The sequence below is a fragment of the Amblyraja radiata genome, chromosome 19 (genome assembly GCF_010909765.2).
Source record: "Amblyraja radiata isolate CabotCenter1 chromosome 19, sAmbRad1.1.pri, whole genome shotgun sequence".
Classification (NCBI taxonomy): Eukaryota; Metazoa; Chordata; class Chondrichthyes; order Rajiformes; family Rajidae; genus Amblyraja; species Amblyraja radiata.
The window spans coordinates 13,865,856-13,890,042 of NC_045974.1; the positions used below are offsets into that span (position 1 = coordinate 13,865,856).

General features: G+C 46.1%; 1 protein-coding gene across 1 annotated transcript in view; it reads right to left on the reverse strand.

The window, feature by feature from the left end:
* The window catches only part of LOC116983849 (fibrillin-1-like), a 149,068-nt gene that overhangs the window by 90,539 nt on the left and 34,342 nt on the right, over positions 1 to 24,187 (reverse strand). Inside the window, exons 14-19 of the mRNA XM_033037726.1 lie at positions 23,948 to 24,070; positions 21,874 to 21,996; positions 21,038 to 21,160; positions 15,683 to 15,805; positions 13,847 to 13,969; positions 13,009 to 13,131 (exon numbers count right to left, since the gene is read on the reverse strand). Coding sequence (XP_032893617.1) covers positions 13,009 to 13,131; positions 13,847 to 13,969; positions 15,683 to 15,805; positions 21,038 to 21,160; positions 21,874 to 21,996; positions 23,948 to 24,070 — 738 coding nt within the window. The remainder of the gene's footprint in view (positions 1 to 13,008; positions 13,132 to 13,846; positions 13,970 to 15,682; positions 15,806 to 21,037; positions 21,161 to 21,873; positions 21,997 to 23,947; positions 24,071 to 24,187) is intronic.

Here is a 24,187-nt window from a genome sequence, read left to right on the forward strand (position 1 = left end):
AACAAATCCTTCCGTCCCCAGTGTACCCAGCCCCACACACACACTGGAACGAGCCGAGGCTGTTGGAACAGGAGGCCGAGCTGTGGCAGTCGTGGCTCCCACTGCGACACTCGTCCACATCTGGAGTTTGGAAAGCAAGGGAAAGTTTAATGGAAGGTCATCTGATTCCTGAACATTCAACTTCTCGTAATAATGCACAAAATTTGGACTCCAAAGAAACTGGTTCATCTTGGTTTCTCATAGTTGCTGTCTGAAGCTTTGTAGCCACAGCAGGAATCACTGGATGCCCATCTTTCTCTCACCAACTCTGAGTAAACCATCACCATTCTGACACCAATGGATGAAGGGAGGAGAGATGAGCTCAGTGATAGTTTTAGGACATCTTACAGGAAGGGAAAGAGTTCAAAGTGTTCTTGAATTGCATTCCGTAACTTGGGACCTACATCGCAGAATGCATGGTTGCCAAAGATGAAGCAAAATAAATCAGGAACAGGAAACATAGGGATGATAAATAATTGAGATAGAATGAGCTTCAATTATTACAGAATGAACAACTAGAGAAATCTTTCTCAGTGTCAAATCATATGAAGAGATGCAGTGATGCTCCTGACCTCCTGACCTCATGACCTCCTGTTCAAATTAGTGGAAGTCACATCAGGGAAGCAGAGGTGAATCTCATTCAGAACTCCCCGAGAAAATTTCCAGAGTCGTGTTTGAATACAACCGTGATTTGGAGAAAATGACGATTTCAAACTTAAATCACTGAAGGAAAACAGCCTTGAGTACCTACATACAATTATTGCAAATTTATTTTAAACCAATTGCACATTTAAATATTTAGCAACTTATGTGTGGCACAATGGTGTAGCGTTGGCTTACAGTGCCAGAGACCCCGGTTCGATCCTGACTACGGGTTCTAGTGTTTGTGTGTGGGGATCGCTGGTCAGCGCGGACTCAGTGGCCCGAAGGGCCTGTTTCCGCGCAGTGTCTCCAAACTAAACTACACTAAACTAAACTAAACTAAACTAAACTAAACTAAACTGCAGGGTTGTTAAGACTGAAAGTAAAATGTTCTCACTCTTCACCAATCCAACCAGGGATCTCAACTCATTAGATATTCATTACCTGTGATTTGGATTCAATTTTCTCTCATTTCTCTTTCCTCTTTCCAATTCATTTGATACGTTTACATATACCCAAGCTAGATATATATCAACCCATAAGCTATTTTGCAAGTGACCATTCTTCAGAGATGGATATTATTCAATTATTCCCTTCACTCACCTGTGCAGCCAGATCCATTCCAGGTGTAGCCGAGCGCACAGGTGCACCTGAAGCTTCCATCCTCCTGCCTACAGGAGCCTTTGGGTCCACAGGGATTGTTGGCGCACATATCCCTCACTGCAGAGAATAGATGAATGGAGGCAGTTTAGTAAATAGACCTGCCTGAGGTCTCCAATCTTGAATTCTCTTTTTAGAAGTAAGGAGGAGTGGTGCTAAATGAAATGGGCGGCACGGTGGAGCAGCGGTAGAGTTGCTGCCTTACAGCGCCAGAGATCCGAGTTCAATCCTGACTATAGGTGCTGTCTGTACGGAGCTTGTACATTCTCCCTGGGACCAGGTGGGTTTTCTCTGGGTGCTCCGGTTCCCTCCCTCACTCCAAAGACGTGCAGACAATTGTCCCGTAAATTGTCCCGTGTGTGTAGGATAATGCGTGTACGGGGTGATTGCTGGTCGGCACGGACTCGGTAGGCCAATGGGCCTGTTTCCACGGAATATCTCTACAGTAAAGTCAATGGGGTGCATTCATATAGTCCTCAGATTGCAAGAAGATTTTGGAATAAATTTTCCAAAGTACTCTGGCTGGAGGATGCCAAGGTCCTTGGTGCCAGGGTACAAAAGAGATTTGTACCAGGAATGGGGGATTACTGCTTTGGGAAGGGATGTGAGTGGCTGATGTTAATCTTCATGCTGTAGGGAGGACCCAGAGAGATTTGATGGTGTGGTTTCACAAAATCAGGAGCGAATGTTACAGTGGAATAAGGGTGGGAGTGTAGTAAGCTCTCTGGTGATAGGACAAAGGCCCAGATGAGGAACTTTTGTTTACACATGGAAAATTGTGTTTGTGTAGGATAGCCCTGGCTGTGGATTTAGGGAAGCAGATAGAAGCAGGAAGTGGCATAAACAGCAGGATATGGGATAACACAAACCCTTTGCCTCTCATTAAAACATACATGGGCACCTGGAGCATGGAGTGAGTAAGGACCATAAAGGGTGCAGGGGGCACGGTTGAGGTACTCAGTATCTATCCACTGAAAGAGAGAAACAGAGAGATTAAAATGGAGCACAAAGTGGAAAGGTTGCTCCATCTAATGCTTCAATTCGTGACTTTCTGGGCAAATGATACGGGAATCCATTCCAGTTCTCCTCAGATATGGGAATGGTGACAGAGATGGGAGGTGCTATAATATTTTTATAAAAAGAGGAGTGCAATAAACTCTACGGTGTTTGGCGAGCCCATGGTCGGGAAATTATAAAAACGTTATTGCAAGAGAAAAAAAAATGATTAAAAAAAATACATGCATGATTAAAGATGGAAGGAAAATTAAAAAGCAAGTCTGATCAGGCTGAAGAAAGGACTCGACCCAAAACATTACCCGTTCCTTTTCTCCAGAGATGCTGCCTTTCCCGCTGAGTTACTCCAGAATTTTGTGTCTATCTTCAAGTTAAGAAGCATATTGTGTTGAACTACCGTGACAAAGTTACCAGGAGAATGCAGTTGCAGTCTGCATGGACATTCAAAAACTTTTTGATAAAGTACCAGTTGATAGAAACATGCAGAAAAGTATGTCCTTCCGTTTAACTGGGACATGGGTTTTTCAATCACAATTCCTTTCTCATCAATAGGTGGGAACACAGTGAAAATCCTTGGTCACACTGTGGGACAAACATCATCTCCTGGATTGTGATTGTCCATGAAGGTGGGTGTCTATCAAGTGCTGAGAGAGAACCTCATAAAATAATGAAGCTGCTATCTTCCCAGGACCCTAATGATACAAAACTGTCTGTGATTATGTTATTGACGAGGAAGGTCCCTAACTCCATCATTGTTCATGCCTGAAATATAACTCCACGCTTTTGGAACTCATCAGAGAGGGATTTCATGAAACAAACCGGAGAAGTGAACGATTCCCACAGTAAGAGGTGCAGAGCCAGTTACCTGTACAAGTCCTTCCGTCCCCAGTGTACCCAGCCCCACACACACACTGGAACGAGCCGGGGCTGTTGGAACAGGAGGCCGAGCTGTGGCAGTCGTGGCTCCCACTGCGACACTCGTCCACATCTGGAGATTGGAATGGAAAGGGGGAGTTCAGTGAAAGGTTACCAGCTCCCTGAACATTCAACTTTTCTCTACGATGCACAAAATGTAAACTCGAAGGAAATGTATTCAAGTAACTGCTCTACACAAGAATCTCTGAAGCTTTGGCCAGAGTCACTGTCTGCTTGTCCTCCCACCATTCACAGAATATCCACTACAATTTAGACACCAATGGATGGATCAATGATGTTAGTGTTAAGCAGAGAAAGAGTGGAAGATAATAATAACAATCTTTAAGAAAGAAGGGCAATGATTGAAACTGAGATGGCAGCCAAGGAACAAAATAACACTGCATGGGGTGAAAGCAAAACTTTAATATAATCTTTTTTTATAGGCCTTTCTCACGGGGCGACTTGACGCAAGAGGTAACCAGAGTGAAGTGGTCGTGGTCTAGCACGATATCACACGATATAACGGGGGGTAGATAAAGAGTTCCCACGGTACTCGGCATTTCTGTTATTTGTGCGAGTGACTTGTCCGTCTCCCGAGCTTTCCCGTTAAATCTTGAATGAACATTGTGAACTGTGAAGTGTTGTTAAATCATCACATGGCACAAATAATGTCACTTTTTTTTTCACACACGATAAATATCCTCCCTTGGTTGAATTGGCTCATTTGGAGACATGCCTGTACTAATGCCGTGACTTTACTGCAGGAAGATGCCACATTACTTAGACGATGTTAGTTGCGCCCAAGTTTAAATTTCCAACGTGTGTTTCAGAGTAAAGAGTCAGCGCAGAATCCTTGATAATCAAAAACTGTCTGAATCAGCAAGTTAGACACAAAATGCTGGAGTAACTCAGCGGGCCAAGCAGCATCTCTGGAGAAAAGGAATAGATTCCATTTTTGGTCGGGACCCTTCTTCGGGATGATTGTAGGGGGGAACTGGAAGCAAGAAAAGACCGGAACAAATCAGGGCCAACAACAGATGACCTCAGCACGGTATTTTGAAGAGGGGTCCTGACCCGAAATGTCGCCTAACCCTTTCCTCCAGAGAAGGTGCCTGACCCACTTTTGATAAAGGACCACTTGACAGACACTACAGCAAAAGTGTATATATCTAGTTACACCAGATATGGGTTTATCAATAACAATTCCTTTCTCATCGATAGGTGGGAACTCAAGGAAAACTCTTGGCTACACCGTGCGAGCATTGTCCCCTTGTAGATTGTGATTAAGGTCATAAGGTCATAAGTGGTAGGAGTAGAATTAGGCAATTCAGCCCATCAAGTCTACACCACCATTCAATCATGGCTGATCTATCTCTCCCTCCTAACCCTATTCTCCTGCTTTCTCCCCATGACCTCTGACACCTGTACTTATCAAGAAAGATGATTGTTTATGAAGGTTGGTGTCTACCAAGTGCTGAGAGAGAACCTGATAAGAATGAAGCTATCGCCTGGCCAAGACGCTAATGATTCACACCGTCTGAGGTTATGTTATCAATGAGGAAGGTTACTAAGTCCATCATTGTTCTTCACTAAAAAACTCCATGCTTTTGGAACTCATCACATCAGAGTGGGATTTCATGAAACATTCTAGTGGATCTCCACAGTGACAGATCCACAGACAGTTACCTGTACAAGTCCTTCCGTCACCAGTGTACCCAGCCCCACACACACACTGGAACGAGCCGGGGCTGTTGGAACAGGAGGCTGAGCTGTGGCAGTCGTGGCTCCCACTGCGACACTTGTCCACATCTGAAGTTTGGAACGGAAAAGGAGAGTTCATTGAAAGTTCACAGCTTCCTGCATATGCTACTTCTCGCTGCCGCACACAGTACTGGGAATCTGAAGAAACGGATTGAACGAGGTTCCTCACACAGCTGGCTTTGGCAACACAGCAGGGATCTCTGGCTCTAGTTTCAGGGAGGAATGGATGGTGGTGGTTTCACAAACAGCAGCAGACGTGAAGGCTGAATGAGATTGGGAGGAATGGTGTGCCAGAAAGACTGGGGCAGAAGAAGGGTTTATCAATCAGATAAATAGCTGGAGAAGGGTGCTGCAGAATGGGCGTCCATCATGGATTCAAGCCGATCAGACTAATGGTGAGATGGGATGGGTGTGAGGGAGGATCAGAGACAGAGAGAGGTTGGTGTTGTGGCGTATAGTTTGCTGGCCATGTCAGATCTGAATGAAGGATTAGATTAATTTAGAGCCCTGGGTGTTTGCAATTATCACTTTTATAAAGCAATAATACATTTGAGGTACATTAATACTGAAAATTAAAGAACCTCACTAATGACACCCCCAATCATGCCTCTCAATACACCAGACCTTACACCTCCCACCACCAACCCAAACCAATCTGGATTAGGCAGTGAGTGTTTTATTAAACTGAATTGGATGATTCCAGCTACTGGGATAGAGCGGATTTTGATATTTGGGATTAATCCCAATGGACACAAAATAAATATTTCCGATGAAAACAGCAGATATGAGGATGTTTTTTCCTGGGAATGATTCAGAGCCAGTTGCCTGTGCAAGTCCTTCCATCCCCAGTGTACCCAACCCCACACACACACTGGAACGAGCCGGGGCTGTTGGAACAAGAGGCCGAGCTGTGGCAGTCGTGGCTCCCACTGCGACACTCGTCCACATCTGGAGTTGGAAAGAAAGGGAAGAGTTCACTGCAGCGTCACCTGCTTCCTGAAAAGTTCAACTTCCAAATGGCTGTTCGGCCAAATTTAGGCTCACACGGCTGAAGAATCTGATTGAACATAAATAGCAAACAAAATAACACTTCTAGGTTCATTGGAATATGAGGATGTTTATCCTGGGAAGTTGCAGTTACCTGAACAAGTCCTTCCGTCCCCAGTGTACCCAGCCCCACACACACACTGGAACGAGCCGAGGCTGTTGGAACAGGAGGCCGAGCTGTGGCAGTCGTGGCTCCCACTGCGACACTCGTCCACATCTGGAGTTTGGAAAGCAAGGGAAAGTTTAATGGAAGGTCATCTGATTCCTGAACATTCAACCTCTCGTAATAATGCACAAAATTTGGATTCCAAAGAAACTGGTTCATCTTGGTTCCTCATAGTTTCTGTCTGAAGCTTTGTAGCCACAGCAGGAATCACTGGATGCCCATCTTTCTCTCACCAACTCTGAGTAAACCATCACCATTCTGACACCAATGGATGAAGGGAGGAGAGATGAGCACAGTGATATTTTTAGGACATCTTAAAGGAAGGGAAAGAGTTCAGAGTGTTCTTGAATTGCATTCCGTAACTTGGGACCAACACCACAGAATGCATATTTGCCAAAGATGAAGCAAAATAAATCAGGAACAGGAAACATAGGGATGATAAATAATTTAGATATAATGTGCTTCAATTATTACAGAATGAACAACTAGAGAAATCTTTCTTAGTGTCAAATCATATGAAGAGATGCAGTGATGCTCCTGACCTCCTGACCTCATGACCTCCTGTTCAAATTAGTGGAAGTCACATCAGGGAAGCAGAGATGAATCTCATTCAGAAATCCCCGAGAAAATTTCCAGAGTCATGTTTGAATACAACCGTGATTTGGAGAAAATAAAGATTTCAAACTTAAATCACTGAAGGAAAACAGCCTTGAGTACCTACATACAATTATTGCAAATTTATTTTAAACCAATTGCACATTTAAATATTTAGCAACTTATGTGTGGCACAATGGTGTAGCGTTGGCTTACAGTGCCAGAGACCCCGGTTCGATCCTGACTACGGGTTCTAGTGTTTGTGTGTGGGGATCGCTGGTCAGCGCGGACTCAGTGGCCCGAAGGGCCTGTTTCCGCGCAGTGTCTCCAAACTAAACTACACTAAACTAAACTAAACTAAACTAAACTAAACTGCAGGGTTGTTAAGACTGAAAGTAAAATGTTCTCACTCTTCACCAATCCAACCAGGGATCTCAACTCATTAGATATTCATTACCTGTGATTTGGATTCAATTTTCTCTCATTTCTCTTTCCTCTTTCCAATTCATTTGATACGTTTACATATACCCAAGCTAGATATATATCAACACATAAGCTATTTTGCAAGTGACCATTCTTCAGAGATGGATATTATTCAATTATTCCCTTCACTCACCTGTGCAGCCAGATCCATTCCAGGTGTAGCCGAGCGCACAGGTGCACCTGAAGCTTCCATCCTCCTGGCTACAGGAGCCTTTGGGTCCACAGGGATTGTTGGCGCACATATCCCTCACTGCAGAGACTAGATGAATGGAGGCAGTTTAGTAAATAGACCTGCCTGAGGTCTCCAATCTTGAATTCTCTTTTTAGAAGTAAGGAGGAGTGGTGCTAAATGAAATGGGCGGCACGGTGGAGCAGCGGTAGAGTTGCTGCCTTACAGCTCCAGAGATCCGAGTTCAATCCTGACTATAGGTGCTGTCTGTACGGAGTTTGTACATTCTCCCTGGGACCAGGTGGGTTTTCTCTGGGTGCTCCGGTTCCCTCCCTCACTCCAAAGACGTGCAGACAATTGTCCCGTAAATTGTCCCGTGTGTGTAGGATAATGCGTGTACGGGGTGATTGCTGGTCGGCACGGACTCGGTAGGCCAACGGGCCTGTTTCCACGGAATATCACTACAGTAAAGTCAATGGGGTGCATTCATATAGTCCTCAGATTGCAAGAAGATTTTGGAATAAATTTTCCAAAGTACTCTGGCTGGAGGATGCCAAGGTCCTTGGTGCCAGGAATGGGGGATTACTGCTTTGGGAAGGGATGTGAGTGGCTGATGTTAATCTTCATGCTGTAGGGAGGACCCAGAGAGATTTGATGGTGTGGTTTCACAAAATCAGGAGCGAATGTTACAGTGGATTAAGGGTGGGAGTGTAGTAAGCTCTCTGGTGATAGGACAAAGGCCCAGATGAGGAACTTTTGTTTACACATGGAAAATTGTGTTTGTGTAGGATAGCCCTGACTGTGGATTTTGGGAAGCAGATAGAAGCAGGAAGTGGCATAAACAGCAGGATATGGGATAACACAAACCCTTTGCCTCTCATTAAAACATACATGGGCACCTGGAGCATGGAGTGAGTAAGGACCATAAAGGGTGCAGGGGGCACGGTTGAGGTACTAAGTATCTGTCCACTGAAAGAGAGAAACAGAGAGATTAAAATGGAGCACTGAAAGTGGAAACGTTGCTCCATCCAATGCTTCAATTTGTGACTTTCTGGGGAAATGATATGGGAATCCATTCCAGTTCTCCTCAGATCTGGGAATGGTGACAGAGATGGGAGGTGCTATAATATTTTTATAAAAAGAGGAGTGCAATAAACTCTACGGTGTTTGGCGAGCCCATGGTCGGGAAATTATATGATAAAAAAAAATACATGCATGATTAAAGATGGAAGGAAAATTAAAAAGCAAGTCTGATCAGGCTGAAGAAAGGACTCGACCCAAAACATTGCCCGTTCCTTTTCTCCAGAGATGCTGCCTGTCCCGCTGAGTTACTCCAGAATTTTGTGTCTATCTTCAAGTTAAGAAGCATATTGTGTTGAACTACCGTGACAAAGTTACCAGGAGAATGCAGTTGCAGTGTGCATGGACATTCAAAAACTTTTTGATAAAGTACCAGTTGATAGAAACATGCAGAAAAGTATGTCCTTCTGTTTAACTGGGACATGGGTTTATCAATCACAATTCCTTTCACATCAATAGGTGGGAACACAGTGAAAATCCTTGGCCACACTGTGGAACAAACATCATCTCCTGGATTGTGATTGTCCATGAAGGTGGGTGTCTATCAAGTGCTGAGAGAGAACCCCATAAAATAATGAAGCTGCCATCTTCCCAGGACCCTAATGATACAAAACTGTCTGTGATTATGTTATTGACGAGGAAGGTCCCTAACTCCATCATTGTTCATGCCTGAAATATAACTCCATGCTTTTGGAACTCATCAGAGAGGGATTTCATGAAACAAACCGGAGAAGTGAACGATTCCCACAGTAAGAGGTGCAGAGCCAGTTACCTGTACAAGTCCTTCCGTCCCCAATGTACCCAGCCCCACACACACACTGGAACGAGCCGGGGCTGTTGGAACAGGAGGCCGAGCTGTGGCAGTCATGGCTCCCACTGCGACACTCGTCCACATCTGGAGATTGGAATGGAAAGGGGGAGTTCAGTGAAAGGTTACCAGCTCCCTGAACATTCAACTTTTCTCTACGATGCACAAAATGTAAACTCGAAGGAAATGTATTCAAGTAACTGCTCTACACAAGAATCTCTGAAGCTTTGGCCAGAGTCACTGTCTGCTTGTCCTCCCACCATTCACAGAATATCCACTACAATTTAGACACCAATGGATGGATCAATGATGTTAGTGTAAAGCAGAGAAAGAGTGGAAGATAATAATAACAATCTTTAAGAAAGAAGGGCAATGATTGAAACTGAGATGGCAGCCAAGGAACAAAATAACACTGCATGGGGTGAAAGCAAAACTTTAATATAATCTTTTTTTATAGGCCTTTCTCACGGGGCGACTTGCCGCAAGAGGTAACCAGAGTGAAGTGGTCGTGGTCTAGCACGATATCACACGATATAACGAGGGGTAGATAAAGAGTTCCCACGGTACTCGGCATTTCTGTTATTTGTGCGAGTGACTTGTCCGTCTCCCGAGCTTTCCCGTTAAATCTTGAATGAACATTGTGAACTGTGAAGTGTTGTTAAATCATCACATGGCACAAATAATGTCACTTTTTTTTTCACACACTATAAATATCCTCCCTTGGTTGAATTGACTCATTTGGAGACATGCCTGTACTAATGCCGTGGCTTTACTGCAGGAAGATGCCACATTACTTAGACGATGTTAGTTGCGCCCAAGTTTAAATTTCCAACGTGTGTTTCAGAGTAAAGAGTCAGCGCAGAATCCTTGATAATCAAAAACTGTCTGAATCAGCAAGTTAGACACAAAATGCTGGAGTAACTCAGCGGGCCAAGCAGCATCTCTGGAGAAAAGGAATAGATTCCATTTTTGGTCGGGACCCTTCTTCGGGATGATTGTAGGGGGGAACTGGAAGCAAGAAAAGACCGGAACAAATCAGGGCCAACAACAGATGACCTCAGCACGGTATTTTGAAGAGGGGTCCCGACCCGAAATGTCGCCTAACCCTTTCCTCCAGAGATGCTGCCTGACCCACTGAGTCACTCCAGCACTTTATGTCTATATTTGGTTCCCTGATAGGCCAATTGTTGGCTAGGGATAGTGTGATCCCAAGAGGGAACCATCGTTGCAAACCTTGGACTGGTTAACCGACATTTACTGCATGGAGGAGGGGGGGGGGGGGGGGGGGGGCAGGAGGGGGTAGGCGGGGGAGAGAGAGAGAGTGTAAGTTACCTAAAATTAAATAATTCAATGTTCATAGTGAACACAGACACAAAATGTTGGAGTAACTCAATGGGTCAGGCAACATATCTGGAGAAAATGAACAGGTGGCGTTTGTGTCTATCTTCAGTAAAAATCAGTATCCGCAGTTCCTTCCTGCACAATGGGTCTCAGTGTCAGTCTCTGACTCCCGTTGGCAGGCCATTCGGCCCACAGCCCGCCCAGCGATGACTAACCCATGTCACAGGGGGATGGTGTGAAGGCGGAGTTAGACAGAGCTTGATTAATGTTACGGTTGGGGAATTGGCCATAATATGGCCAGGGAAACGCTGTTATTCGTGACGCCCCCTCCACCCTTTCCCAGCTGTTCTCATTCGCACCCCTGGCCACACAAAATGTTATACTTTAAGAAGGAATACACGGAACATTTAAACTCAGAACGCTTCTAACAGAGTGAGCCATGTGAGCACTTTGATCATTCTCCCTGTATTTGCATTTGACAAAATCGTCAGAAAAAATGTTTAAAAGTGTTCATACCTTTTGCTATGCCTAATTGGCCCTTACATCTGTGAAAATAGTCTGATATTCGTAGGTGAAATGTCACCAACAATAATTGATTCTATTATTAATTGACTAATAATTGACTATTAGCGGAAAGATGCATTTCTGATCTAATATTATCAATGCCTCTGTCTTTGGAAACAACACCAGCAATTTATTAAATCTGACTACATGCGGCACAGTGGTAGAGTTGCTGCCTCACAGCCCCAGAGACCGGGGTTCGATCCTGACCATGGGTGCAGTCTGTATGGAGTTTGTATGTTCTCCCTGTGACCGTGTGGGTTTTCTCCGAGTGCACCGGTTTCCTCTCACACTCCAGAGATTACAGGTTTGTAAGTTAATCGGCTTCGGTAACATTGTAAAATTGTCCCTGGAGTGTATAAGAATAGGTGGTCGGCGCGGACTCGGTGGGCCGAAGGGCCTGTTTCCGCGCTATATCTCTAAAATCTGAAGTTAGGTAATGTCTAAAGGAACTGCAGATGCTGGTTAATACGCACAAAAGGACACAAAATGTTGGTGTAACTCAGCAGGTAAGTCAGATCTGGGAAGAAAAACATAAAAAGCTGGAGTAAGTCAGCGGGTCAGGCAGCATCTCTGGAGAAAAAGAATATGTGGCGATTCGAATCGGAACCCTTCTTCAGACATCCTAATCGGAATTGAGTCTGAAGATGTGTCTCGTCCCGAAACATCACCTATTTTTCTCCAGAGATGCTGCTTGACTCGCTGAGTTACTCCAGCTTTTTGTGTCTGTCTTCGGTTTAAACCAGCATGTGCAGTTCACTCCTTAAACGGGTCTCTGGAGAACATTGATTGGTAGAGTTCCGGACCCTGCTTCGGAAAGGCATCGATCACTAGTCGGCGAGGACTCCGAGCTGTATCTCTCAAAGAAGTACATGTGAAAAATTTCTCACGGACCATAAAAATGTGGGACCTTTCAGTAAAGTCCCTTTTAAAGATTATAGTTATTTTCTTGAATCTCATTAACATAACTCATGAATAAGTTGATGTCCATATGCGTATGCAAATCTTTATTTTTTAAACTAAATCCCACAGAAGACAATTTTTACTCACCTTCTGTCCCCTCTGTCCAGCTTCCGGGTTCACCGTTCGCAGGAGTTCCCACGGTAAACGCAAGAGTTATTACGGATATCGCACTGGCCACTACGTCCATGTAATGTTGCAATGTTCAACCACAAGTGTACAAGTCACTCTTGGAGAAATTCAAGCTTGCTTGAATTTTCTCCCGCGTCAACAAGTTACACGATTACCTGCCGTTAGCGCCACGGTGGTCCACGGTGGTCCACGAATGCCGTACGGTTATCGTACGAGGTTCCCACGATGTTCAACTCTGGTTACCTCTTGCGTCAAGTCGCCCCGTGAGAAAGGCCTATAAGGCACTCATATATATATCTTACAATGAGTTGAGCTGAAACTTTCTTACCCAATGATTAGAATGTGGGTCATTTCAACTACAGGGGGGGATTTGAGATGAATAACTGGATTGCTATTAATGGGGGAGTTAAATGTTGGAGGAAGTATCAAAGTGTTGATCTACTGATATGTTTTGAGCAGCTCAGCTGTTGACTCCATAAAGCCTGAAGTTGTGTGACTGATAACGAGAGGTCCAATTTCCATCATTGTCATTGACTCAAATAAAACTATGTGTAACTCATCGCATCAAAATGTGAATCCACCAAATAAACCAGTGAACAGAGAGATTCCCACAGTGAAAGATTCAGAGCCAGTTACCTGTACAAGTCCTTCCATCCCCAGTGTACCCAGCCCCACACACACACTGGAACGAGCCGGGGCTGTTGGAACAGGAGGCCGAGCCGTGGCAGTCGTGGCTCCCACTGCGACACTCGTCCACATCTGGAGTTTGGAAGAAAGGGGGAGTTCAGTGGAAGGTTACCAGCTCCCTGAACATTCAACTTTTCTCTACGATGCACAAAATGTAAACTCGAAGGAAATGTATTCAAGTAGCTGCTCTACACAAGAATCTCTGAAGCTATGGCCAGAGTCACTGTCTGCTTGTCCTCCCACCATTCACAGAATAAACCACTACAATTTAGACACCAATGGATGGATCAATGACATTAGTGTAAAGACAGAGAAAGAGTGGAAGATAATAACAATCTTTAAGAAAGAAGGGCAATGATTGAAACTGAGAGGACAGCCAAGGAAAAAAAATAACAGTGCATGGGGTGAATACAAAACATTAATATAATCTTAAGACATTCATAAATATATCTTACGATGAGTTGAGCTGAAACTTCCTTACCAATAATTAGAATGTGGGTCATTTCAACTACAAGAGGGATTTAAGATGAATAACTGGATTGCTATTAATGGGGGAGTTAAATGTTGGAGGAAGTATCAAAGTGTTGATCTACTGATATGTTTTGAGCAGCTCAGCTGTTGACTCCATAAAGCCTGAAGTTGTGTGACTGATAACGAGAGGTCCAATTTCCATCATTGTCATTGACTCAAATAAAACTATGTGTAACTCATCGCATCAAACTGGGAATCCACCAAATAAACCAGTGGACAGAGAGATTCCCACAGTGAAAGATTCAGAGCCAGTTACCTGTACAAGTCCTTCCATCCCCAGTGTACCCAGCCCCACACACACACTGAAATGAGCCGGGGCTGTTGGTACAGGAGGCCGAGCTTTTGCAGTCGTGGCTCCCACTGCGACACTCGTCCACATCTGGAGTTTGGAATGAAAGAGAGAGTTCACTGAACGGTCACCGATGTCCTGAACATTCAACTTTTGACAACTATGCATCTAATTTGGACTCTAAAGAAAGTGATTCGCGTTGGTTCCTGAAGCTTTGCCGCCCATCCTTATATCACCAACAGAGAGAAAACCACTGCCATTCTGACACCAATGAATGGATCCATGGACCTGGTGGTGGGCAGGTGATGGAGTGGAAGCCGATAATATGTAAGAAAAAAGGGCAAGTATGGAATCTGATAGGACAGCAGAAGAGAAAACTACACAACAGGTGAAAACGTGCAAAAGTTGAATGAAACTCAAAAATGAAACCCATAAAGACATAAATGGGCAGAAGTAGGTTAGGGTGATTCGGGACCACAATGGAAGCAGAGGGCATGGATGAAGTATTGAATATAAGTTCAAGGACGAAGAGATGGCAACCAGTGGCAAAGTGAAGGAAGGAGAAGTAGAGAGGGGAAAATCCACTTCATCCAGTGCTCCAATTCTCTGGGGAGATGTTATGGGAATATATTCCAGTTCCCATTAGATCTGGGAATGGTGTCGGGGATGAGAGAGTGTTAAAATAACTGTTTAAAAAAGGAGAGATTCTTTTCACGATTCCACAATTCTAGCCAATTAATCTAATGTCCATGATAGGAAATTTATAATAACATTCATAAGCAGGTGAAAAATAATATTAGTATAAAAAATATTAATGACAGGAATAATGTTAAAAGAGAATGTTGTTGCACTACCTTGACTGAGTTACCAGATGGAAGGGGAATTTGGTTGTGTAAATGGATGTTTAAAAGTCTTTTGATGAAGTACCACTTGATAGTCATTTTAATAAAAGTTATTCCATTTGGTTATCTGAGCTGTGGGTTTATCAATCACAGTTTCTTTTTCATCAATAGGTGAGAACTCGTTAAAATAAATCCCAGGCCACAATCCTGGCACCACAGAGATTGTGATTCAAGGGTCTCAAAGGTTTCAAAGGTCTTTTATTGTCACGTGTACCAATTAAGGTACAGTGGCTTGTGAATTAGCATACAGCCATACTAAAAAAGCAACAAGACACACAACTACATAAAAGATAACATAAACATCCACAACACCGGATTTCTCACAATTCTCACTGTGATGGAAGGCAATAAAGTCTAATCTTCTTCCCTCATTTTTCGCCCACGGTCGGGGCAGTCGAACCATTCGTCGGGGCGATCGAAGTTCCTGCGTCGGGTCGGGGGGGGGGGGGGGGGGGGGGGGGGGGTGGTTGGAAGCTCCTGCGGCTTGGAGTTCCCAAAGCTGGTCTCAGACCAGAGAGCGCAAACTCCGTGATGCTAGTATCTGCAGGTTGTTCATGAAGACATTGGGGATGATCAGCCATGATCATATTGAATGGCGGTGTTTGCTCGAAGGGCTGAATGGCCTACTCCTGCACCTATTGTCTATTACCTATACTCTATAAGGTGGGTGTCCACCAAGTGCTGAGAGGACAGTGTAAAATAATGAACCTGCCACCATCCCATGAGCCTAATATTTAGACTGGTGTGCTGTATTACCGATGAGGAAGGTTCCTAACTCCATCATTGTTCTTGACTGAAATAAAACTCCATGGTCATGGAATTCTTCAAGTCTGAGAAGGATTCCATGAAACAAGCAGCTGACCCGAGAGATTCCCACTGTGAAAGATTCAGAGCCAGTTACCTGTACAAGTCCTTCCATCCCCAGTGTACCCAGCCCCACACACACACTGGAACGAGCCGGGGCTGTTGGAACAGGAGGCCGAGCTGTGGCAGTCGTGGCTCTCACTGTGACACTCGTCCACATCTGGAACATGGAGGAAAGGCAGAGTTCAGTGCTGGGTTCACAGTGTGTGAATGTTCAACTTTCAAGCACTGCACTTCCAGAATTAGACTGGAACCACATGATGCCTGGGAAAGATGGGTTGTTGATATATGACGTATGCTTGGAGCTATGTATGATACAGGCAAAGAGTACATTTATTCAGGACTGGGCAGGAGGCCGAGCTGTGACAGGTGTGGGCTCCCACTGAAATATCTGGAGTTTGGAATACAGTGAGAATTCACTGGAGGATCTAAAGGCATCTGTTGCTATATTCAACCTTTAGCCCTCTGGGTTCAGAGCAGACTCGCACTAAAACATGTCCAGCCTACCTTGCTGCCTAACCCCAGTGCAGGTGAGTGAATGCAGTGTGCAGACACTATCAGGACCTGTTGTGTTCTCTTACTGTGGACACAAAGGATGGAGTGGAGTGTGTGTGGAGAGAGCCTGTGCAATTGTTCTTCAGTGGTCAAGTCAATTATGTTGAGGGGGGGGGGGGGGGGGGGGGGGGAGAGAGGATCTGATTCTGATTGAGATACATGAATCATTGCTAGACACAGGCGAGGTGTCAGAAGAGTGCAGCTTGTCTAATGTTGTGCCTCTATTTAAGAAGAGCTGCAATTAAAAGCCTGGGAACTATAGAACAGTGAGGCTAACAACCACAGTGGGAAAGTTACCGGAAAGGATTCTCAGGGATAAGATATATGCACATTTGGAAAGACAGGGGTTGATTAGGGATAGTCAGCATGGTTTTGTGCGTGGGAGATCATTTCTCACTAATTCACAAGTTCTTTGAAGAAGTAAACAGGAAGGTTATAGATGTGCAGGAAGGAACTGCAGGTGCTGGTTTACACTGAAGATAGACAAAAATGCTGGAGTAACTTAGTGGGTCCGGCAGCATGTCTGGGAGAACAAGAATAGGTGACGTTTCGGGTCGTAACCCTTCTTCGGACTGAAAGTAGTGCGGTTGAGGGTGGAACTCTACTTTATCAGCAGATGTAGTCTATATGGACTTCAGCAAGGCTTTAGTCAGGTTTCAAATGGTTGGCTGCTCTGAAAGTTTAGTTTGCATGGGAACCAGGGAGAGCTAGTTATAGATGAAGGGCCTGTGCCACTGCGGCGATCTAATTCGCGAGTTTAGAAGAGTTTGCCCTCGACTCATACTCGCAGCATGGTCGACACAAGGTTGTAGGAGGCTTTGTAACTCTCCTTCATGCTCGAGAGTAGTCCCCGTGTACTCGAGGCCTCAGCTAGGTCGCGGCGTTTTTTTAAACATGCTGAAAAATGCCCGTGAGTAAAAAAAGGTCGCCATGGAAAAAAATCGATATTTTTTTACTCTTGGATCTAGTCGAGGTAGGTCGTAGTAGGTCATAATGCTATTTGTAGGTAGTCGAAGTCAATCAAAGTTAATAGTAAGATTAAACGAGAACTTACCAGTTTGAAGTTTGATCTGTATTTTATGAGGAGTTACGATGAGGGATTACGTGAAGAAGCCCGCCACGACGCATGCGTGTCATTCTTCAAAGCAGCGGTGTGAAATCACAGATAACTGTAATGACTAAACATAGTAAGATTAGAGAAGAGATACCAGTTAAGTATATGATCAAGGGTGGGAGCGGAGGGCACGTAATCCCTCATCGTAACTCCTCATAAAATACAGATCAAACTTCAAACTGGTAAGTTCTCGTTTAATCTTACTATTTTACTTCGGAGTCACGTGAGTGACTACGTGAAGATTTTAAAGCTCTGTGATTTCATGCCGTGGAAACGAGTCCATGCATCACGTCTGCCTTGATGACTGTAGGAGGAATTGTGTTAACATAATTTGGACATGAATTCGACATTGAAATCATAAAATTAATTAACACAGATTTATAACCCCTTTTTATGGGTTTAAATTAATTTACAGAACTTAAAATAGTTTCTGCAAACGTTCCAGGTTTCATTACTGGTTTATTGTAAAATAATTGGAATGTTTTTTCCCCAGACCATCCTGCTGCCTTGAGGATTTGGTTCATTGGTACATCCAACTGTATCGCTGCCGATGTAGCTGCAGCCCTGGTGGAATGAGATTTTAAAATATTAGTATCCACCCCAGCCTGTGTTAGCACCTGTTTCAGCCATCTTGAGATGGTCTGGACCGTCACTCTTTTGTGTGGTTGCTTGTGGCTGACCAAAAAGTGCCTTCTCATTGCCTCTTAGGATTTTCGTTTTCTCCATATATAACGACAGATGTCTTACTATACACAGACGTTCATCTGTTGGGTAGGACCTAAATTGTATATTGAGGCCTGCTGATCCCTGTCTGTTCTGCTTACTAACTCATAGATATGAAACGTAATATTTTCTGTTGAGGAAGTCATGTTGTCCAGTCTTAGTTTATGCAGTGACTGTACCCTCTGTGCCGTGACCAATGCAATTAGCATGACTGTTTTTAATGTCAGTCTGTGTAGGGACAGAGCTGTTGCTGGAGATCAATTCCTGAGCATCTTCAGGACAATACTTACATCCCATATTTGGGAGTACCTGGTTCTTGGGGGATTAGTATTAAAAATTCCCCTCATAGGTTTTGTTACCAGTGGGTGAGTCCCAACAGAGTAACGCTCTGTCCCCTGCCATAGGTAAGTCGTTAGGGCACTTCTGGCGCAGTTGATGGCACTGTAACTGAGCCCCTCATCATAGTGGAGGCCTGCCAGATATTCCAGAACAGACGGGATGTTCATGTCTCTGTAGGTGATGTTGTTTTTATGGCAGTGCATCGCCCACTTCCTGATATAGACCAGATACTGTTTTTTGGTTGACTGTCTTTGGCAGTGCTTTATACTGGCAGAGTTGTCCCATTCAGTTGAATTTTAAGTAACATCTGTGGTCACCTCGTATAGGCACTGAATAGTAAGCATCTTTTAAATCGATGCTGGCCATGAAGTAACCTTTGAAATTAATTGTTTAGCAGTAACAAAGGTATCCATTTTGTCAGATCTATGATGATGCGACAACCACCATCTTTTTTGTTTTTAGTAAATATATTGGACACGAATTCTAATGGTTCGTGTTGAGTTTTCTCAATTACACCTTTTACGTAAAGCCGCTCCAGTTCAGCTTGCGCTTTTGATTTTTCTTTATCAGAAAGCACGAACATTCGGTTCAGTATATGTTGAACTGGAGGGCTGTACTTGTGTATAAACTCTATTGTATATCCCTGGATACTGCTTTGTCCTTACTGCCCTGCCCTAGAGTGGATCTGGCCGGTGCGGAGGCGACATCGGGCACAGCTGATCCCATTATAGGTGATTCAAGTGCCACTGGCCACTGCTAACCCACCAGCTTTGTCGCAGCCCGTTGGTTTCTCCACCTGTAATCAGCATGGGAAAACACAAAAAGACCGCAGCTCTTACCTGCAGGTCCAGGTTTAAATTGTCGCTACGGGGGAACGTTGTTCCACCCCGCCTCCTGCCGTTTTTGACTTGTCAAAAAGTCAACGGCCCCATTTGAATAGTCTCCCGCCCGGCCGTGGTGTTCTGGCCGGCGCGGGACCAAAAGTCGGCACAGCTGATCCCTTACGGGGCTTGTGCCTTCAGCTGCTGCTGGCTCCTGCAACTTCGCGGTCCTCCCCAGCCAGCTTCACTCGCAGCACTTGTGGACACTATTTTGTCCAGCTTCCCCCCCCCCGTGTAAAAACAGCACGGGGACAAAAACTACCGCAGAGTAAATCACTAACCTGCAGGTCGCGGTTTCAAACTTACCGCTGCGGGGGAACGCTCCACCCCGCCTGTCATTTCGCAAGCGTGAAAGCGATATGACACGCATGCGTCATGGCGGGCTTCTTCACGTAGTCACTCACGTGACTCCGAAGTAAAATTGAAGGTAGTCTAAGGTAAAGCTCGTTGAGAAAAAAAAGGTAAGTAAACCGACCGGTAATGTTAAATGCCCGCTAAACTTTATTAAACGTTGTCTGGCTTCTTCAAAGTGTCTCCACTCCTTCTCCCCCCTCCCTTCTCAATACAATACAATACAATTTATTTGTCATTTGAACCTCACATGAAGTTCAAACGAAATTTGGTTTCTGCAGTCATACAACAAGAAAAGAACCAAGACACACACCAACACAATTTACACAAACATCCATCACAGTGATTCTCCGCCTCACTGTGATGGAAGGCAAAGTCTTGTCTCTCCCCTGCTCTCCATTCTTCTCCGGATGTCAAAGTCAAAGTCAAAGCCCCCGGCGGGTGCTAGCAAGTCCGCGGCCATTTAAAGCCGCGCCGGGCGATGTGAGGCCCTGCTCCAGGTCTTGATGTTGGAGCCCCCGGCGGGCGCTAGCAAGTCCCACGGCTGTTTAAACCGCGCCGAATGATGTAAGGCCCCGCTCCAGGTCAATTTCAACCCCGCAATTCGGGCGGGAGAAGTTGCTGTTGCTGGTGCTCCGTGAAGCGGTCTCCCACCAGGTACCCGGGAGCTCCCGGTGTCACCATCCACCGGAGTCGGGTCGCAGCAGCGCGCCACCGCAGCTCTCCACGCTCCGAAGCCGGCCAGCTCCATGATGGTAGTTCCGCAGCTCCGCCGGCTCCGTGACTTGAGCCCCCAGGTCGTTCCGGTTGGAGGCCGCTCCACGGTGCTAGGCCCCAACGACAACGGAGACCCGACAGGGAAAAGGTCGGATCCCCGTGCAGGGAAGAGAATTAAAAGTTTCCCCTACCCACCCCCCCCGCCCCCTACACATACACAGTTAAAAACCCACTACAAACAATACCCTCAACGGGAAAAAAAACCCAAAAAACACAGACGGACTGCAGAGGCCGCTGCGACGTCGGTCGCGCTGCCCACCATCTCGCCCCTTCTCTCCCTCTCTCCCCCCCTCCCACTCTCCGTGCTCTCTAAAGGACTTACCGAACTGTGCAAGCCGTCTTTTACCTTCCTGTTCATCGCGGGTGTGAATTTCAGACAGCACTCCCCTGCTTTCCCTGGCACCCCGCCTTTGCGATGTGTGTGTTTGTGTGTGTGTGTGTGCGTGTGTGCGTGTGTGTGTGTGTGCGTGTGCGTGTGTGCAGAAGGTCAATCTGGCTCGGAACTTCATCGCTGACGGTCGATCTAGTTCGCGGTTTTTCACGCGAGTGCCCTCGAGCTTGAAGGTCGAAGACAGTCGCTCAAAAGTCGCGTCAGTGGCACAGGCCCTTGACTCTATAGTTGTGGGTATATGGAAAGATTCATGCCAGTTACCTGTACAAGTCCTTCCATCCCCAGTGTACCCAGCCCCACACACACACTGGAACGAGCCGGGACTGTTGGAACAGGAGGCCGAGCTGTGGCAGTCGTGGCTCCCACTGCGACACTCGTCCACATCTGGAGTTTGGAAGAAAGGGGGAGTTCAGTGGAAGTTTACCAGCTCCCTGAACATTCAACTTTTCTCTACGATGCACAAAATGTAAACTCGAAGGAAATGTATTCAAGTAGCTGCTCTACACAAGAACCTCTGACGCTTTGGCCAGAGTCACTGTCTGCTTGTCCTCCCACCATTCACAGAATATCCACTACAATTTAGACACCAATGAATGGATCAATGACATTAGTGTAAAGACAGAGAAAGAGTGGAAGATAATAATAACAATCTTTAAGAAAGAAGGGCAATGATTGAAACTGAGAGGACCGCCAAGGAAAAAAAATAACAGTGCATGGGGTGAATACAAAACTTTAATATAATTTTAAGGCACTCATATATATATCTTACGATGAGTTGAGCTGAAACTTCCTTACCCAATGATTAGAATGTGGGTCATTTCAACTACAAGGGGGATTTAAGATGAATAACTGGATTGCTATTAATGGTTAAATGTTGGAGGAAGTATCAAAGTGTTGATCTACTGATATGTTTTGAGCAGCTCAGCTGTTGACTCCATAAAGCCTGAAGTTGCGTGACTGATAACGAGAGGTCCAATTTCCATCATTATCATTGACTCAAATAAAACTATGTGTAACTCATCGCATCAAACTGGGAATCCACCAAATAAACCAGTGAACAGAGAGATTCCCACAGTGAAAGATTCAGAGCCTGTTACCTGTACAAGTCCTTCCATCCCCAGTGTACCCAGCCCCACACACACACTGGAATGAGCCGGCGCTGTTGGAACAGGAGGCCGAGCTGTGGCAGTCGTGGCTCCCACTGCGACACTCGTCCACATCTGGAACATGGAGGAAAGGCAGAGTTCAGTGCTGGGTTCACAGTGTGTGAATGTTCAACTTTCAAGCACTGCACTTCCAGATTTAGGATGGAACCACATGATGCCTGGGAAAGATGGGTTGTTGATATATGACGTTCGGGACCAAAAGTCGGCACAGCTGGTCCCTTACGGGGCTTGTGCCTTCAGCTGCTGCTGGCTCCTGCAACTTCGCGGTCCTCCCCAGCCAGCTTCACTCGCAGCACTTGTGGACACTATTTTGTCCAGCTCCCCCCCCCCCCCCCCCGTGTAAAAACAGCACGGGGACAAAAACTACCGCAGAGTAAATCACTTACCTGCAGGTCGCGGTTTCAAACTTACCGCTGCGGGGGAACGCTCCACCCCGCCTGTCGTTTCGCAAGCGTGAAAGCGATATGACACGCATGCGTCATGGCGGGCTTCTTCACGTAGTCACTCACGTGACTCCGAAGTAAAATTGAAGGTAGTCTAAGGTAAAGCTCGTTGAGAAAAAAAAGGTAAGTAAACCGACCGGTAATGTTAAATGCCCGCTAAACTTTATTAAACGTTGTCTGGCTTCTTCAAAGTGTCTCCACTCCTTCTCCCCCCTCCCTTCTCAATACAATACAATACAATTTATTTGTCATTTGAACCTCACATGAAGTTCAAACGAAATTTGGTTTCTGCAGTCATACAACAAGAAAAGAACCAAGACACACACCAACACAATTTACACAAACATCCATCACAGTGAATCTCCTCCTCACTGTGATGGAAGGCAAAGTCTTGTTTCTCCCCTGCTCTCCATTCTTCTCCCGATGTCAAAGTCAAAGTCAAAGCCCCCGGCGGGTGCTAGCAAGTCCGCGGCCATTTAAAGCCGCGCCGGGCGATGTAAGGCCCTGCTCCGGGTCTTGATGTTGGAGCCCCGGCGGGCGCTAGCAAGTCCCACGGCTGTTTAAACCGCGCCGAACGATGTAAGGCCCCGCTCCAGATCACTTTCAACCCCGCAATTCGGGCGGGAGAAGTTGCTGTTGCTGGTGCTCCGTGAAGCGGTCTCCCACCGGGTACCCGGGAGCTCCCGGTGTCACCATCCACCGGAGTCGGGTCACAGCAGCGCACCACCGCAGCTCTCCACGCTCCGAAGCCGGCCAGCTCCATGATGGTAGTTCCGCAGCTCCGCCGGCTCCGTGACTTGAGCCCCCAGGTCGTTCCGGTTGGAGGCCGCTCCACGGTGCTAGGCCCCAACGACAACGGAGACCCGACAGGGAAAAGGTCGGATCCCCGTGCAGGGAAGAGAATTAAAAGTTTCCCCTACCCATCCCCCCCGCCCCCTACACATACACAGTTAAAAACCCACTACAAACAATACCTTCAACGGGAAAAAACCTCCAAAAAACACAGACGGACTGCAGAGGCCGCTGCGACGTCGGTCGCGCTGCCCACCATCTCGCCCCTTCTCTCCCTCTCTCCCCCCCTCCCACTATCTGTGCTCTCTAAAGGACTTACCGAACTGTGCAAGCCGTCTTTTACCTTCCTGTTCATCGCGGGTGTGAATTTCAGACAGCACTCCCCTGCTTTCCCTGGCACCCCGCCTTTGCGATGTGTGTGTGTGTGTGTGTGTGTGTGTGTGTGTGTGTGTGTGTGCGTGTGTGTGTGTGCGTGAGTGCGTGTGTGCGTGTGTGCGTGTGTGTGCGCGTGTGTGTGTGTGTGCGTGCGTGCGTGCGTGCGTGCGTGTGTGTGTGTGTGTGTGTGTGTGTGTGCGTGCGTGCGTGTGTGCGTGTGTGCAGAAGGTCAATCTGGCTCGCAACTTCGTCGCTGACGGTCGATCCAGTTCGAGGTTTTTCACGCGAGTGCCCTCGAGCTTGAAGGTCGAAGACAGTCGCTGAAAAGTCGCGTCAGTGGCACAGGCCCTTGACTCTATAGTTGAGGGTATATGGAAAGATTCAGAGCCAGTTACCTGTACAAGTCCTTCCGTCCCCAGTGTACCCAGCCCCACACACACACTGGAACGAGCCGGGGCTGTTGGAACAGGAGGCTGAGCTGTGGCAGTCGTGGCTCCCACTGCGACACTCGTCCACATCTGGAGATTGGAATGGAAAGGGAGAGTTCATGGAAAGGTCACAGCTTCCTGCATATGCAACTGCTCGCTGCCGCACACTGAACTTGTAGTCTGAAGAGACGGATTGAACGAGGTTCC